The sequence below is a fragment of the Leuciscus leuciscus genome (genome assembly GCF_965113295.1).
Source record: "Leuciscus leuciscus genome assembly, chromosome: 6".
NCBI classification, from domain to species: Eukaryota; Metazoa; Chordata; class Actinopteri; order Cypriniformes; family Leuciscidae; genus Leuciscus; species Leuciscus leuciscus.
Window position 1 is genome coordinate 29393763 of NC_138730.1, and position 17811 is coordinate 29411573.

Genomic DNA, 17811 nt, shown 5'->3' on the forward strand with positions numbered 1-17811 from the left:
CGTGACAACGGAGGAGATAAATGTAGAGTGGATGTGTGTAGTATCAAAATACTGAACCCCTTAATGGAAGTGCCCTGTTATAAACAGTTATGGCACTGTCTTTCATTAAACCATGAGTATAAACACGCCCGAACAGATGCTCAATATGATTTGACATATACGAGAGTCACAGCAGAAAAGCATGCACATTTTCACATTAAAACTATCCATTCACAGAACTAGTCTTGAACTCTTGTTTTTGTTGTTTCAGAGGAAAATAATTGAGCTCTTTTCAATTACAATAGATTTAGTTTAGATTGATTTAGAATAACTGTGCACTTCACTACATCATGCAAATTAGTATATTTTAACCCATATACTGTATTGTATAAGGAAAAGATTTCAGTCTTCAGTGTTTACTAGGAATACATAAACATCAATCTGGCTGATATGTTATATTATTTTGTCTAAATATTAAAAATTTAATTAAAATAAAATAAAATTTTCCTGTAATTAAACTTGAAGTGTTCTTCCTGTAAATGTTAAAAGTGAATTTAGGCATCACAGCATTATAAAGATTAAGATAAATATATAAATATATTTAAAATATAAAGATTATATTTAGCTGTGTTATGAAATCGTTAGTGTTTTTAAAGATTTGCTTTAAGTGAGCATTAGATGATGGCAAAGGTAATATAAATGTAAAATGTAAAAATACTGTAGAAATGAGCATGCACAATTAAATATCCAATACTGACTAGAAATAAAACAATCTCTAATATCAACCAATAACCAATATTTTCTCACTATAACATTCACCCCTAGTTTTAACCCCTAATACCAACCACTAACAGAAGCATCATGAGCCTTTAACCTGCAGGAGTTTCCCACTTAAGCCCCCTGACAGAGCTTGCTCTCACTCTATCTCCAAACCACAACAGCTCTTGTTAGCACGACAATACTGACCTGGTCTTCTGGCAGGCGGAGCACAGCCAGCCTTTGTCCTTCTTACTGTAGGTGCAGCATCCCTTGCAGACGTTGTAGCAACAGTCCAGGCAGGAACGCTTGGGGTTGAGCAGGAAGGTGAAGGGAGAACAGCAGCGGATGCAGCAGCGCTCATTAAACCTGTGCTGCCGTGACAGCAGAACAGACCGACTGCCCTCCTCAACCAGCACCTTCTTCATTCCACTGGACAGAGAGAGAGAGAGAGAGAGAGAGAGAGAGAGAGATAGAGAGAGAGAGAGAGAGAGAGAGAGAGAGAGAGAGAGAGAGAGAGAGACAGAGACAGAGAGAGAGAGACAGAGAGAGAGAGACAGAGAGAGAGAGAGACAGAGAGAGAGAGAGAGACAGCGAGAGACAGAGAGAGAGAGAGAGAGAGAGAGAGGAGTATAAAAAAGAAAAACATATGTGATATAAAGCATGCGACTATAAAAATGATACATAAGCTGATGTATATTTGTCTGAGTTTATGCAGGACACATTAAAAACCATTCATAATTAATCTCTATGTAAAGCGGGCTGTAGTGCCCCATAAGTGGATCATGTTCACATGACATCTGCGTGTTGACAGATGCACTACATTTGCCCTTCAACGTCTTAAATCTGTCAGGATTTCCAGCCGTACTGCAGCCTCCAGAGATGAGAGCAATTCTGCAAAATTGCTCTGACATTTAGCGAAGAGACAAGAGACCCAATACTATGTAGTAGAACACTATTTGCAGCCAACCAGCACATACACACTTTGTTTGGATTAGGTCCATTAGATTTATGATGCTCAATTAAACAAATGTTCATCATACGTACCATATGTATTAATCATATGTATTCATCATACAGTATTATACATACATTATTACAGTATATTCAGCTTATATATATATAAACATACACACACACACATACATATGAGGTCTGTCTGTATATTACTGGTGTGGATTTTTAAGTGACTCTGGAGCTTACATCGATTCATTCAGCAACTGTCTTTAATGAATGAGTCATTGAATGATTCACTCATCAGATTCATTCAGTGCTGCTCAAAGATGTGCAACAGTTAATTCTGCTTTGACTTCGGTTGGAGAGGTACTGCAAAATTACACAAAGTAACTGGCAATACTGTGTCTAAATTTCTAAATTACTTAGTATTACTATTAACGAAGATCATCATAGTGTTTTCTAACAGCAATATCACACTGGCCTATCATCATGACTGTATGGCTGATCTGAATATCATCATGGCATTTCCTGCGGTTCACAAGTGTGAATACAGAAAAAAAGTAATAAAAAATATACTGCAATAATAAGATTATTAATTGTCAACTTTTATGAATATTGTTAATTTGTATTGACCTTATTCATCTGTATAGTTAATACAGATGTGAACAAAATGGAATGGTTTAAAAAAATATTGCATATGTAATATTAAACTAATATTAAAATAATGAAATTTAAATCATTTTAAATAATGTGTCATGATGATACATATTATTCTAAAAGCAAACCTATGACTCACAGAGAGAGGAGCTGACAGGAGGAGCAGAGGGATGAAAAATTAGAAAGGATGCATTGTATTGAAAACCTCTGCTTGAGGTGTGGCATTTACTTGTCTCTCCAAACAATGCCAATGCATGAACAGATCGGCTCCAGTGAACACTAAGAGAGGGGAACTGAGGAAAATCTCAGCAGATTAAAAACAGACAGGCAGGAAATAAAACAAAATGGAAAAGAAAAAAAACAAAAGACTGTATGATTCACAAGCAAGTGTAATACTTCACAGGGATACTAGTCTTGAGACTGTGGGCTTGGCATACATTTATGACAATGCATTTTTGAGTGTATGTGTGCACATAGCAATAGTTTGGAGACATATTTGTGCCAAAACCTCCCTTTGAGAGGAGAACATTTTGTGCATGCATATGCTTGTAAAAAAACAACTCTTGCACTTAATCCAAGATGCATGTAGTTTGTAGATTAATCTCTAAATGTGACATTACAAACAGAGATTACAAACAGCCTTCCACCAGTCTGTCTTGACTCAATCAGTGGCAAGATGAATTTAAAGTAACAGAAGAAAAGCACAAAAGATAAATAGCTGAAAAATTCTTACAGATGGAGCAGGATCTATTTCATGTTCCTACAATCATGTACTACGATGATACCCCATCAGGGGTCTTTCCACTGAACTTATAATTGGATACTCGGCAGGCCATTTCCACCGAGTTCTCAGAAACATGGTCTGTTGTTTACAAAGCAAACCGTTGGCAAAGAACAACAGAGGTGTCCTGTGCCAGTAGGTGCAGATCCAAGATAATTTCTACTAAGTGACCAATGCCAGATAGCCAGCCTGGGCGCAGGTGTGATGAACAGGAGGAAACTGATTCCAATATGTTATACTAAGTCATCTGTCAGAGCAGCATCTATTATTAATGACAGGTTATATATATATATATATATATATATATATATATATATATATATATTTATATATACACATACACACACAATATATATACATTTTTGCATACTGTACATTATATTGTTGTGATGTCTAAATTCACTTGTAGCATTTAAATGGACTGATTTTAGTTTTAAGTGTGAATTTATTTAGACAGGACATTTCTAAATGTTTTAATAGATTTCTTTTTTCAACATTAAAATATATTTTTGTTGTTTTTTCAAAGGCTATGCTGAGATTACTGTTCAAATAAAATTTTACAAACATTTACAAAAATAAAATGAACTTTACTTTAGAGTATATTTATTTGTACAGTAATTAAGTGAAGTCTCATAAAAATGTTGCATGAGGATTTAGAGCTTCTCTGTACACACACAAGAAAGATCAATCTCAATGAGCCAAATCTACTGCTGGGTTATGCAGCGCAAATATTCCAGCAATGTAGCAATTGCATGCCCTATTCCTGGAACATCTTGTTAACACAGATCAGCAATGGTATTGTAACACAATAACACACAGCGGTTGATAAAACAAGATGTGGTATGCTGGGAATAGCTCACTTCAGAGCAATGCAAGAAAACATGTACTAATCTCATATGACAGGGCTTCAAATCTGTCAAATGCAGTTGTGTCTAGTCTTTTTTGTGGAGATTTAGCATAGACAGAACTGAGACAAAACTAGTTCTCCAATTTAAATAAACTCTCAGGAATCACATCAGATTTGGATGCCAATAAAGAATGGCCAAAAACATAAGCCAAACAAATAGTCATATAGTTGTAGAATGCATTACATAATAAATGGATTAGCATGTAATAAAATAAAATGTCTTGTCATAATTGTTTGAATGGTCTTAGATCAAAATGACCCAGTGTCCTATAAGCCAAACTGCCTGTGCAGAAACAGTATGTTCTGTGTGCAGTTCCATCACATGTAATCACAAAAATATCAGACTCTGCCATCTGTTTGAAATATTTGATTTAATGAACTGGAAAGTCACGGATGAGTGCATGGATAGATGGAAGACTCTAGGGTCTCTCTAGATGGTTTACAAAAGCTCATTTAGATCTGTGGTTCCCAACCAGGACTTCACGTACCCCAGAGCCCATTTAAAGTAGGTCCCAAGCGGCTTTTGGAAAGTGTGTAAAATAGATATAAAATAGAAATTATGAAGAGACAATACAGCGCATGATACACACATTCTCGGCTCATTCACTTCCATCCTCGTTACATTCTCTTAGTCTTTATCACTATTAAACACAAACTAAAAATTAACAATTGTTCTTATCAAGGGTTATGTTTAATATTTTAAGAAAAGATATATGATGCCTCGTCAATGCATTTAATTGGTTTCAAGTTTTTTTTTAAACTACATTTCAAATCATGTTGCTCAGCAAGTCTCTCTTTGTGAATTTTCCTCCCCCTACACAGAGGGTATTTTCTAATAATCTTGTTTTTGTGCTCTTCCATTCTCTGATAACTCACTCAGTCCTGTTTGAAATTCAGAGATGCTCACCATGTGTCAGAGAAGATATTGAAAAGCTAGATGGCATGCAGGCAGAACACACTTGGGAAAAGAAAAAGATGCTGTCTGCATTAAATGAGATGGTTTAAGGTTTTTTGTAGAATTGTGGGTCTTAGTAAATAACTTTAAAAAAAAATTTTTAAATAAATAAATTTCTCTCTATAGACGCGTTCACTATTGCAGCTGGCACTGATACATTAACGCGTCGCCACCTCATCAGCACCGAAAACATTGTTTTTTTTTAGACAATAATCACACAGCCTATTCGATATTCTATAATTAAATCAACAAATCGAATTTTCCAGTTACAAAAGAAACTGTAATTCTTGTTGCATTTTTCATCAATTAATTTCTTAAATTATCCTCTGGCCCGCCATGTAGTGGCGAAGATTTTTTTTGGCCTGATGCCAAACTTACTTGCCGACCCCTGCTGTAGGCTAACCAAACCCAATCCTCTTAATTGGATAAATAAATTACTGTTTCCTGGAGCTCTGAAAGAACTAATGCATACTGTACTAAACATTATAACATTATAATTACAGAGGATCTGTGTACACCTGCTATTAACATCCATCTCAAGCGATCCAAATACAAGTGGACAGCCAAGACAGATCTTCACACTGGCCATTAATAACACGCATCTCAAATGTGTCTCCTGTGTGCACTTGTGATCAGAATTTGAGGAGTCTTTATTTGTGACTACATAACTGCCATACACACTGCCAGTGTGTTTCTGCTTTTCTTATCTAAACTGCCTAAAAGCATGAAATCAACTACACTGAGGAATTTTTTTCCAAATTATTCCTTCCTTTTCCATCAAACAAGCATTTCCAACAACAGAGTGAGATTAGCCAGAGTGCTTGTCTGCAAGTCAGATAAAATCCTGGTACCAAACAAAGTCATTAACCAAAGTGTTTTTATCACCCCAAAGTACAGTGATGAGGAATGTGCTTCTCTGTGCCAATGTGCCATACTGTTTTGAAAGAAAGACAAAACAATGGAGGAAAGAGGGGAAGAGAGAAGGTCAAACAGAGATTACAGGCTAAATACATTAAACACACTAAATAAAGTTAATGGGTTATGTTCCATTGTTTGGGACACTATACTCAGTTGTTGGGAAAGTTCACTTTCTACGTGAACTAGTTCAAAGTTCAGTTCACAAATTTTAAAATGAACAAGTTCAGTTCATAGTTCATACTCAAAATTTTGAACTAAGTTCACAGTTCCAAAAATGAACTAGTTCATAGTTATTTTTTCCATGTTGCTGCGAGATATTCTTTTTCAAAATGATTGCCACAGCCCATATAGAACCACAGACAATTATTTTATCAGTTTTAACACTGAAGCTATGCGTCAGATTTTTCCCATCCTCACCAACCTTGTCATAAAACTTGTTTAAAATGATCATACGACGCATACTGGCTCTCTATAGAACTAAGTTAAACTGAGAGAGCGTGGCGTTCACAGACACCAGAATGAACGAGTTCACAGTAACGTTCATCAGGCAGTAATATAGTAGCCTACGTTCAGTTCACGTTCGCCCAAAATATGAACGAGTTCATGAACTATCGTTCAATGAACGCGTTCAGGCACAACACTGACTATACTGAACGTATAGCTAGTATTATATGCATATAAACTTATACTTACAAAAAATGTAAGTATGAAAGTAGGCATACCTAGCAATAGCAGTTAAAATAGCAACTAACCCCGTAGGTCACATGACAGTGGCAACACGGTGGATGTCTGAATTTCATTCATACTTCATTCACACTATTTAGAACATACTTTTTAATGGTCACAAAGCAAGTTTTAAACCAAATGTACCTACTATAACAGTATGCGATTTTGGACGCAGCAAGGGTCTGAAAATATCTGAGAAGGTAGAAATATTGGTCTCATACGACCAATACACAACATGAATCTGTCTCTCCTGATTGATAAAACCTCTATACTGTATCTATATCTAAAAGGTCAGAATCAGATTCTCTTAAGGCTGAAACCATATTCATGGTGGGCTCAGGGAAGTGAGTCACGGATAAAGTGGGAAGGGAGGGCCCTTCCTGTCATTTTGTTTTAAAGTATGACAAAGAATGATGGGAACTTCCTCATGCTCTCTATCGATGACTGGAATGCCATTTGGGTGACATCATGAGGGAGACAATGCTAAAATAGATTGTTTAAAATAGATCTAGAAAAAATGTTGAAAAGTGGTTTTATTTTTTGTCTTTTTTTTTTTTGTTGAAAAAAAGTATTTTATGCTCACCAAGGCTGCATTTGTTGGATCAAAAATACAGTAAAAACGTTAATACTGTGAAATATTATTACAATTTTAAAATGGTTTTCCAATTTATTCCTGTGATGGTAAAGCTGAATTTTCAGCAGCCATAACTCCAGTCTTCAGTGTTACATGATCCTTTAGAAATCATTCTAATATGCTGATTAGGTGCATTTCTTAATGTTATTGTTGAAAATATTTATGCTGAAAGCACATTATAATAAATATTTTTTTGTAACAATCTAAAACTCTTTACTGACACTTTTGATGGATTTAATGCATCCTTGCTGAATTAAAGTGTTAATTTCTTAAAAATGTTTTTTTGAAAAGTAGTGTACTATTATTTTGTATACTGTACATATTATACACACATTATTGTGTAATCAAAGTAGTTCTGAGCAAAAGGGTGCATGAGACTCACATGAGCCGCGTCTCCTCCGTCTTGCGCAGCTGCATGTCCCGTTGCACCACCTGCATCACATGCTCAGCCTCCACATCCGTCAGACCAGAGAGATCCAGTTTACGCCCCATCCTTAGCCTCTACAGAGCTTATAAGATACCTGCCCCGTCCCGACTGTTAGCTGAGGACAGTAATGGAAGCAAAAAAATAGTAATTGAATTAATAATACAAAATAATAATAATAAAAAAGCAGCTGCGTCACTGGCTTTATAATGTGTATGAACTTACAGATGGCGGATATTGTTTTATGTATGAGATTTTTTATTTCATACTTTGACATGGATTGGTTAATGCTTCATAGTGGCAGCTAGTTGCAGCTGGGAAGTAAATCTGAAGACAAAACAATTTTAATTCTAAAATTGTTTCATTATGAAATCAACATAATACAGTCTATTGTAAAAGTCCAAAGTAAAAGCTCTTGCATAAGGTTGTTAAATCAGCCTGCAGCTGAAATAAGGCACACACTACTTTGTGAGGGCCCTGAGATTCCAGAGCCCAACAATCCAATTTTTATCCACTTCTGGGGATGTGTTCTTATATTATATCTGAGACCACAGTTATAATTCTGGCATTTCATAAAAAAGAAAATAACTTTTCAAATGTAACACATGCCTGTGTTTAAGAAAATCTAAATGGAAGCTATTTTTAGGAAGCTAGTGTTTCCCAGTGTTGTTACTGTTGTTAACTAAAACTAAAACGCTAACTGAAATAAAGCTGAAATAAATATAAATATTGAATGCAATACCAGAACTTAAAAATGAGAAAAGTTGCCTTGAACTTAAATAAAAGATGTGTAAGTTCAAGTACTAAAATGAAACCCAAATAGAAATATTTAAATAAAAATAATAAAAAGTATCAAATAATGAAAACTGAAAATACAGACATAAATGCTCATTCAAAATATGAATAAATATGATAATAGTGTGTAAATAATACTAAAATAACAACACAGGTGACCCCTTTTTGAAGGCACACTGTAAAACTAACAGATCTTTCACAGCAACCTCGAAACCATCTGCTGAGCCAACAGTGAAAGCAAACACAAAGCTTTTGCCCATGAGCTACAGTTTAACTACAATTCATCCGTCAGAAAGTGTCAATGCATTAAAGGGACAGTTTGTCATCATTTACCCTCAGCCTCAGTCACCATGAAAGTGAATCGTGACTGAACCTGTCATTCTGCTTATCATCTCCTTTTGAGCTCCACAGAAGAAGAAAATACAACGTGCTGAACAACATGAGGGTGAGTATGATTACAGAATTTTAATTTCTGAGTAAACTGTCCCTTTAAACCAGACTTTGAGACTGTTTAAGTCGACGTCGAGCTCTCAGAAAGAAACAGACTACAGTATGATCACAACAAGCTGTTCCTGCTGAGTTTGGATAGCAAACCACTTTTCTACAAGATGCAGGTCTATTCCTACATGAGACAGCTTAAAGTTATTACAGGCTGCACATTTTTATAAAATCTGCCTATAATATAATAAAATAAATAAAAAAAAATATATACTGGAGTGGATACATGGAATTGTTAGGCTATTTTGGGAAGAACTAGTTTAGCAGCTAGATGCGAAACTTACCGTCGTCGCGTCTCTTCACCTCAGTCTCTCACGTCAGCTTTCTTCGACCAGCGACTGCCAAGCTGTCAACATGTGAAGACCAAATCATTATAAATGTCCGCAGACCGCTTCAAATCAATACGGTCGGCTTTCAGTGTCTTTCGGACATGTTCGAAGTTAACCTTTTGACAAGTTTGAAAAAAGAAATTCAAGAGTGTCTGAAGTGAAAAGGCACAGACACAGAGCGTGCGTAGCGGGCGCGTGTACCTGCTGTGGTCTCATGCCATTTACGATCACGAGACCTAAAATCTGCCAACCTCCGGTTAACCAGGAGACTGCGATGCTGCAACAGTGCTGCTAATCCACTTTTTGGACGTGTTGAAGCCGCTGATACCATATTGAGAATAGTTTGTTAGTTTTTTAAGAAAATTAGTAGGCCTAACATTAATTAAAAATAGGCCTGATTTGAATTAATCCAAATAACCTAAAATTTTACCATAAACAATAATGATGATATGATACGATTGATTGATGTATTTATTTATTTTTTTGTATACGTGATTTGATTTACAGATTTTTCATTTAGGCTATATTATAGTGCATGATTTATATTATTTAAATTGTTTGACTGTTTGCATATGTTGCCTTGTGCTCTTTGCTGCCACTTTTTTTTTTTTTTTTTTAGAGATTTTATCTCAAACAGATGCTATCCTGGTAGGCTAATATAAAGGTTACAAACAACAAAAATTGCCAATTTAGAGACCCACCCACAGGCAGTCATACACATATCAAAATAATTCAAGAACATCTTCACAGTTATTCAAAGTTTAAACCAGTCTAAAATCTACCTAAGCTCATTTTCTGGTCTTAATCAGTTGGTTAATTCTTCAGTTGGATGTTGTTGTAATAATTTTATATGAGTTTTGGTCACTTGGTCAGAGGAGACCAGGGTAAACCAGCTAAAACCAACAAACCATCTTAGACTGGTTTCAGCTGAGAAGTATATGGTCCTGTTTTGCTGTTGCTACAGTCCATGTCCATGTCACTGATCTGCAAATTCAGACTGTAAGGCAAGTTAATATTCCAGCATTTTCAGACTTAAGCTTGGTCACATGTACTGTAGATCCAGTCTGCTGGATTAAAAACAATGGCACAGAAAGGGCTAAGTACCCTGAGTTTTTCCTCCTTCTTGCTCTTTTTCACCACCCATTCTGAGACTTACTTCTTTTCAAGATCACTTTTTACTTTATTGTTTTCCTTCGTTTCAGGAACAAATTGTATTCCGTCATCTATTTTCCTGTAATGAAGTTATAAATCAATATCAAGACCGAAAGTTGGATGACAAAACACAGCCTTAAGAGATAGCCCCTCAGCCACACAAATCACTCATAATAAATCATCTTGTGTGCCAGTATTAGACAGCAGAATGCAGATCATTACATGCCTAAGTAGGGTGTTTTGTTGTTCAAACCTGCAAGTGTATTTCAAAACATTTTCGTCAGGGAAAATGTTACTGCCCCTTTTTTAGACATCTGGTAGTGATTGTGTGAGTATAAAGCAGAGATGAAGTGCACTTTGACTGCAGAAAGCAGCAGGATGAAGGGTAGTGTGCAGCTAGGGCTGTTGTGTCTCAGCCTGCTCATCTCCAGTCTTCATGGGGAAGTCGAGACAGATACCAGCATGGCACAGCCTCTTAATTTGGATGAGCCGGATCTTCATCAGCCTCAGGTGAGGGATCAACTTTGCTGGCAGTACTTTACTGAGGTCAATCACTGGGCTTATAAGAAAATTTAAAAGGGATAGTTCACCCAAAAAAAAAAAATCATTTACTCACCCTCAAGTTGTTCCAAAGCTGTATGAGTTTCTTTCTTCTGCAGAACACAAAAGAAAATATTTTAAAGAATGGACCACATTGACTTTCATAGTATGGAAAACAAATGGAAGTCAATGGGGTCCCATCAACTGGTAACCGACATTCTTCAAAATATCTTCTTTTGTGTTAAGCAGAAGAAAGAAAATCCTACAGGTTTTGAACAACAGCGAGTAAATAATGGCAGAATAAAAAATGTTGTGCGTGCTATCCCTTTAAGGGGCATTTTTTTCTTGTGGCATGATTTTTTTCTCAATATAGGCTAGTTCATGATTTTTTTTTTTTTTTTTTTTGCAAAGTGATAGAATGCATCAATGGCTTATGTGTAACCTAATTTCATTAGCAATTATGCTTAAAATACTGCCATTATTAAGCAGTTGAACAATGTTGACAGGTATGATAGACAATAACCATGCTGACTGTTTTGAATGGTTTTGAATAGATTCATATGTCCTCGCACAACTCTGACACCAAGATCATGCGTCACTGAAACCATTCTGCAGATATTTTGGAAGCTCTATTAGTGCTTAGACTGAAGGATCATTTTGTCTGAGTGTGTGTATCAAATATAAAATATATTTGATTTTTTTTTTCATAATTACTCTTTTTTAAAGATGAACAGAGTACGACGACAGACTGTGGAAGATTCAGCAAAGGAAGTTGTTGATACATCAAGTGTAAGTACACATCTAATAAAGTAGCTTGTGCTATTGCACAACTTGTGAGATGATTTTTCCAGCTGCTGCTGTTTCACAATGAAATAACCCTACAGGGTTTGGATGATAATCAAGCCATAATCAAGCTCTCTCTTAGATGACTACTAAAATGGCAGTAGTACATTACAAAATAACCATTTAAAGATTTCACTTGCAGCTATATCTGCCCCCATATTGTACATGCTCCACAATGCAGAGAGGGTCACCAGAAAATTTATATTTTCATTCTTTTTAATGATCTAAAGGAGGACGGAAAAGGGCCTCGTCCAGGAGCTTGGACCCTTTTAGAAGACGATAAATATTCGGAGGTATTCACTCTCCTCTATCATGACACTAAAATATAAATAGTGAAATAATATAAAGACTAGTAAATGGAGAAAAAGGTTGAGTTATAAAGCATTATCAACACAAGCTTCACCAGTTTCATGATTTTATATTCTAAAAACAAATTGACTTTACACTGAACTCACCATTTGGTTATCTCAGTTAAAGGTTTATCGCACCAAGAGGCAGAGCAAAAGCAAGAGCAAAAAGAAAAAAACCCGCCCGGCGTATAACAGCCTTTTAGGAAAGGCACCTCCTCAACTTCCCATGGTATACTCTATCCTCTGATCACCCTGTCCATGTGCCATTTTAACACATTATATTAAAGATATACACAGAATTGCTTTACACTGAACTTATCATTTGCCTAACTCAGGAGGCTGCCCGTGTCAAAAGGGATGAAGGTGCCGGAGGAAAAAGACCCTGACCAGGAAATTAAAGCATTATACGCATTCAAGGCTCCTTCCCAGGTAACACATTGTAACATATTTACATAATATGAAAAAATGCTACTAGGCTTAACAGATGTTCTCTCCTTACAGGTTCCTGGAATCAGGAAAAATAGGGATTGCATATATAGAGCAACACCATGTTTCATAAAGAGCATTTCAGCCTCAGGTTATGCTTGTGAAAGTAATCATTTATCTTTCTATAGCTTTCTTCTTTTTCTCAAAGTATATTTAGTTGAGTAATAATCTGAAATGGAGACTCCAATTTCTGCAAGTCTAAAAAGATATCACTAGGCGGCAGTATTTACTCAAGAGATGAGCACTCAGGCCTGTTTGGCTTTTCACAATTCTTATATGATGTCTGTTGATCTTTATCTCTTAATTAAAATAAAGAATTTGTGTTTAAATGTCACTCTTTATTGTGTATAACTTTCCGTAGAGGTTTGGCTGTATTGTGGGGTTAAAGGGAGTAGTGAAGAATGAAAAGAATGACATGTTGATATTGTCAAGCATAAATAGTCTGAGAAGCTATGTGTGTGTTAATGGATTCTGTGAGATGTGAACTGCATAACTATCACTCCTCTTTGTATTTGAGTGGTTCTGCCAGTTAAATGTGCCAGACAAGTTGTTAGCTTGAAGAAGCATGCAAAATAATATGTTTCTTGCCAGGAACTTGTCAAAACACATTGGCGGTCCAAATTAAACAGAAAAGCAACACCCTCTCTTCCTTATCTGCATAATCCTTGATAATAACACCAAACTATTTCCCGTGCATTTCACTTTGTTGCTATTTAGGCATCTAAAATGTGCTTAAAAAAAAACAAAAAAACATTTTGTATGCAATCACAATGAGGAAAGTATGCAGTACCACTGCCTTCACACTACACCCAAAAAAGCAACCATGCAAAAGCAACAACTTGTTCTTACACAGATATATACAATGAACAGATGTTAGACTACAAAAAAAGTCAACAGCACTTTTTTCTCAAAAAAAAAAAAAAAAGCAGTTCTGACCAAGCTATAGCAGAATATATATATATATATATATTTTTTTTAAGAATTTGTTTAACAAAAATACACAAAAAATTATGTGTATGCATAAGAATATCCAAAATGACCATATTCAAAGAAACAAGGTTTCAAATGCATATATGCTGTGGCTGTGCATTACATTTATGCCATATACACTCTGATGTTCTTGTTAAAACGAATTTAAATGCATGTCTGTGGACAGCTGGAGATGCACATTAGAACAGACACGTTTGCACAGTATGGTGAGGTGGGAGTAAAGCTCTGCATGCATGAGTCATAGTAAACACACTCTGTTCTCACAGGAAGAGCAGACAGAAACAATCTACTAAGCCTTCAGGCAAAACCTAGAATCCTACAAGGTAAGAGAAACATTGTATTATAAGTTTCAGAGAATTGTTTTGTTTTTAGATAGAAGTTTAATATGATCCAGATGTTGGCTGCTGAAATTGCACACTGTTTGTGAGATTAGTCTTGAACAGAGAGATGCAATTGTGCGAACATTAAGATAAACTGCCATGGACCGTATTAAAATGTGCAAATCTGCTATTTGAAAATAATTATAGCACTTATTCGCATAATTATAGCATTTATCAGATCAGTGTTGTTTAATGTTCCAAATTACTGAAAATAAAATGTATGGCAATCAAGCCTAATTTAAATAACACTCATTTACGGTATAGCCTTTGACTAGTTTACAGTATGTCAAAATTTGTGAAAAAATTTGTTTCCAGAACTTCTGCTTAATAAAATTTGAAAATATAAAGAATCAAAGATGTTACGATTTCCACTTTTTCATATATATATATTTAAAAACACACTTTTTATGGAAAGAGGGATGTTTAAAGAGAAACTAACTTGTTTTGAGAACATGTTGGATTACACAGGAAATCTGGAAAGGATTTCCAAAGCTTAACTGATATACATCTCTAGTTTCAGTTTATCTCTCATTTTAAGCATGCATAGAAAAAGGGCACTTGATAAAAGCTGAGTGGGAATGTTTGGAATGAAGGTGCTGTTACACGCCTGCAGCAATAAAACTGTCTGGTAGCCATATGCTTTTTCTCTGCTTTTCTGGAAGAAAGATCAACACCACATCTGCTTGATAATTGCTATGTCTTTTTGCACATTAAAACTAAAAACTTTCAAACAAATCATTGTTTTTAATTTCAGAGCTTTAAAGGAAGAATGGAGATCTCAGAGGATCATTATTTTGACTACCCCGAGTACGAAAACAACAGCTCCAACTTCAGCTACGATGATTATCAGACCATCTGTGAGAAGGGCGACGTGCGCTCCTTCGCGAGGATCTTCCTCCCAGCTGTTTTCGGGTTATCTCTAGTGCTAGGTTTAGCAGGGAACGCTCTGGTTGTGGCGGTGTACGCGTACTGCAAACAACTGAAAACGATGACTGACACGTTTATACTTCACCTGGCTGTGGCAGACCTTTTGCTGCTCCTAACGTTGCCCTTCTGGGCTGCAGATGCCGTCCACGGCTGGAAGCTCGGGGTGACCGTCTGTAAACTGGTATCTGCCCTGTACACCATCAACTTCACCTGTAGCATGATGCTCCTGGCCCACATCAGCATGGATCAGTACTTGGCTTTGACGCCGGGAGTCAGAAACAGAGGCCTTGCGCGCGCTTTTCAAAAGAAGCATTGTGGAAAACTCTGTTTGGTGGTCTGGACCGTTGCATTTTTTCTTGGAGTCCCTGATTTAGTGTTTTCAACGGTCAGCGAGCTTCCTCATAAAAAAAGCTGCCTTGCAATGTATCCGTCAGACATGGCGCTCAGGGCTAAAGCTAGTTTGGAGGTGGTGGAGGTCATGATAGGCTTCTTACTACCTTTGTTAGTGATGTTGTTCTGCTACACCTGTGTAGGCCGAACCCTATTGAAGCTACCTCAGGAGAGGAGGTGGAGGAAGTGGAGGTCCATCCGTGTGCTGCTGGCGATGGTGGGAGTCTTTGTGGTCACGCAGCTGCCCTACAATGTGGTGAAGTTTTGCCGGGCCATTGACATCATGTATACGTTTGTTACTCACTGTGGGGTTAGTAAAGAGCTGGATAGGGCTACTCAGATCACAGAGAGCCTGGCATTGACACACTGCTGTCTAAATCCTGTTCTGTACACTTTCGTTGGTTCCTCCTTCAGACAGCATGTATTGAAGTGTGCCAAAGACTTTGGAGACAGGGGGAGAAGGTTGGCACACGCGAGACAGCAACAAGAAGTGAATATCTCCTTGAATTCTCATTCACAGTCCCAAGACACTAGTACTTTTTCCATTTGAGCATAGTGAAGGAGATGGTGTAGAATGTTTGCCAGCCTGTTGAGACTTTGCACCATCTGCCCCTTGGCAAATATGTAAATAAAGTGGCTTTGTTTTTAGTAAAAGAAGGCAGTATTTTGAGCAGAAGAGTAGGCTAATTTTTCATTGATGTAAAAAGTGAGATGAAACATGTTGCTAGAACAAAAAAAGAACAAGTCGGTAGAGTGAAACAAGAGACATGAAAGTAGCACCCGTACTAGTAGCTGACTGATGGTGATTATTTTAATTATCACAATCATAAACACACTGGCTTTTTGTGCAAATAGTTCTACCGGCGTTTACTGATCTTTGTTATTCTTCTAGTTATATATCTATAGTGACAAATGAATCGTAGGTCTTGCACATTAATCGATCACTTCCGCATTACCAGATGTGGATTGCTTCCAGCGTCCGCCATATTGTTCACTGACACGCCCTCAACTCAAGTCGGAAACTTTGAGTTCAGAGTTTCCCATTTTATAATGTGGTAGCATTCATGTGCATTCAACTCGTAAATATGATTAATATAACTCTTTCCCTGCAATTGATGGAATTCTCCGTGATTTATGAGACAACGCTTCCCCGCCATTGAAGCAAATCGGACTTTCCGTGTTTTCACTGTTATAGGGGCGCTAAATTACGCAACTTCTGAATGAGTACAAAATCTCCGGATCAAAACACAGGAAAAAAGGAGCAAAAACAAGCGATAAAAGCATTGTAGTCTTCTGCTGCAGTATGAAAAAAAACATGATTTTCTCAGCTTTTTGTTCAAAATGCCTGCTTTTTTATTACACTTACTCACATTCAAGTGTTGATAATAAAGAATGCATGAAGCTAGAATAAAACCTTTTTTAGCAGAGGACCTCTTTCTTTGATATATTGCATGTTCAGATATTAAAACAACAAAATATTCTGGGGGTCAATGACAGTTTTGTGAAAAATTGTCAGAAATGCTGGCGGTGGCTGGCAACTTTTTTTTAAATCGCTGGCAGGGAAAAAGGTAAATAAGACCACTATGTAAGGGATAATGTCCACTTTGCGCCAGGGTCCTGATCACCCTGGCGGGGTTTATTCTGCGATAACAACCGGCTGGATGTACATTATCCCGCTTATTACACGGCTAACGTTACTTGCCAAGTAAATAATTAGACATGAAATATTGATCTGAGTTGAAATATTTCATTAGCTCGTTAAATGCAAAGCTTCTGTCGAAAAAGCAGTTTAAAGGATATGGTACAGTTATACTCATAGGCTACCACTTATTATAATTAATTATGAGGATAAGAGACACTGATTTGAGATTAAACTGTTTTAAAATTGTACCTGTTTGTTCAATTATAACCCATTACAGTAGGCTACAGTGTACAAAACAATAGTCGTAAAATGGCAGCAGCTGCGTTTTTATGAAAAGGATGACATAGGGCTAATTAAATAAATATACACAAAATATTGACTTTACTGACTTTTAATATTTAGCTAACCAAACGCAAGAACCCCTGTCTGACCAGCCTGTGTTATTAGTTTTTAGTGGTTGTTATCGGGTATAACACTGGATGGCGCGATTGATCAATCAGAATCAAGTCTTCCACAGAATCGTGTAATAAATGCCGCTATTTATCAATCAGAGTCGAGTATTTCAGTTCAGATATCAATTATTTTTTTCTGAAATAAATGATCTGTGGATGAATATCAGAACAAGATTAGGATTTAGATTAGGCATAAAGAAAGAAATGTTCTTAACCACCTACATGTATTATTTATAAAGAATATGATTTTTCATAAGACTTCATAACTAATGCTTTGGACGTAACTTCTCTGTACAAAAGAATATCGTTTTCAATCTTTAAATTTATCATAGTGTTTTTCAAT

At 36.4% G+C, this 17811-nt stretch overlaps 2 protein-coding genes across 9 annotated transcripts in view; one reads left to right on the forward strand and one right to left on the reverse strand.

Annotated features, from left to right (window-relative positions):
* myripa (myosin VIIA and Rab interacting protein a) overlaps nt 1-10468 on the reverse strand; it is a 26656-nt gene extending 16188 nt beyond the window's left edge. Inside the window, exons 1-3 of one of the 3 annotated variants that reach the window (XM_082173343.1) lie at nt 9272-10468; nt 7653-7812; nt 946-1167 (exon numbers count right to left, since the gene is read on the reverse strand). In XM_082173343.1, the coding sequence (XP_082029469.1) occupies nt 946-1167; nt 7653-7762 (332 nt within the window). In that variant the 5' untranslated portion in view covers nt 7763-7812; nt 9272-10468. The remainder of the gene's footprint in view (nt 1-945; nt 1168-7652; nt 7813-9271) is intronic. The other 2 variants (XM_082173342.1, XM_082173344.1) reach the window with 2 other exon arrangements.
* Nucleotides 8640-16802, forward strand: ackr4a (atypical chemokine receptor 4a). 6 transcript variants are annotated; one of them, XM_082173353.1, is made up of 8 exons: nt 10812-10978; nt 11735-11797; nt 12082-12144; nt 12323-12430; nt 12537-12630; nt 12703-13615; nt 13668-14000; nt 14812-16802. In XM_082173353.1, exon 8 carries the CDS (start codon nt 14827-14829, stop codon nt 15922-15924), a length of 1098 nt encoding a protein of 365 aa, XP_082029479.1. In that variant the 5' UTR covers nt 10812-10978; nt 11735-11797; nt 12082-12144; nt 12323-12430; nt 12537-12630; nt 12703-13615; nt 13668-14000; nt 14812-14826; the 3' UTR covers nt 15925-16802. The 6 variants fall into 6 exon arrangements, with proteins under 6 accessions (XP_082029482.1, XP_082029477.1, XP_082029480.1 ...); XM_082173355.1 differs by having other exon boundaries at nt 10808-10978; nt 12329-12430; nt 12703-14000; XM_082173352.1 differs by having other exon boundaries at nt 10811-10978; nt 12703-14000.
* Nucleotides 16803-17811: the final 1009 nt, after the last annotated feature.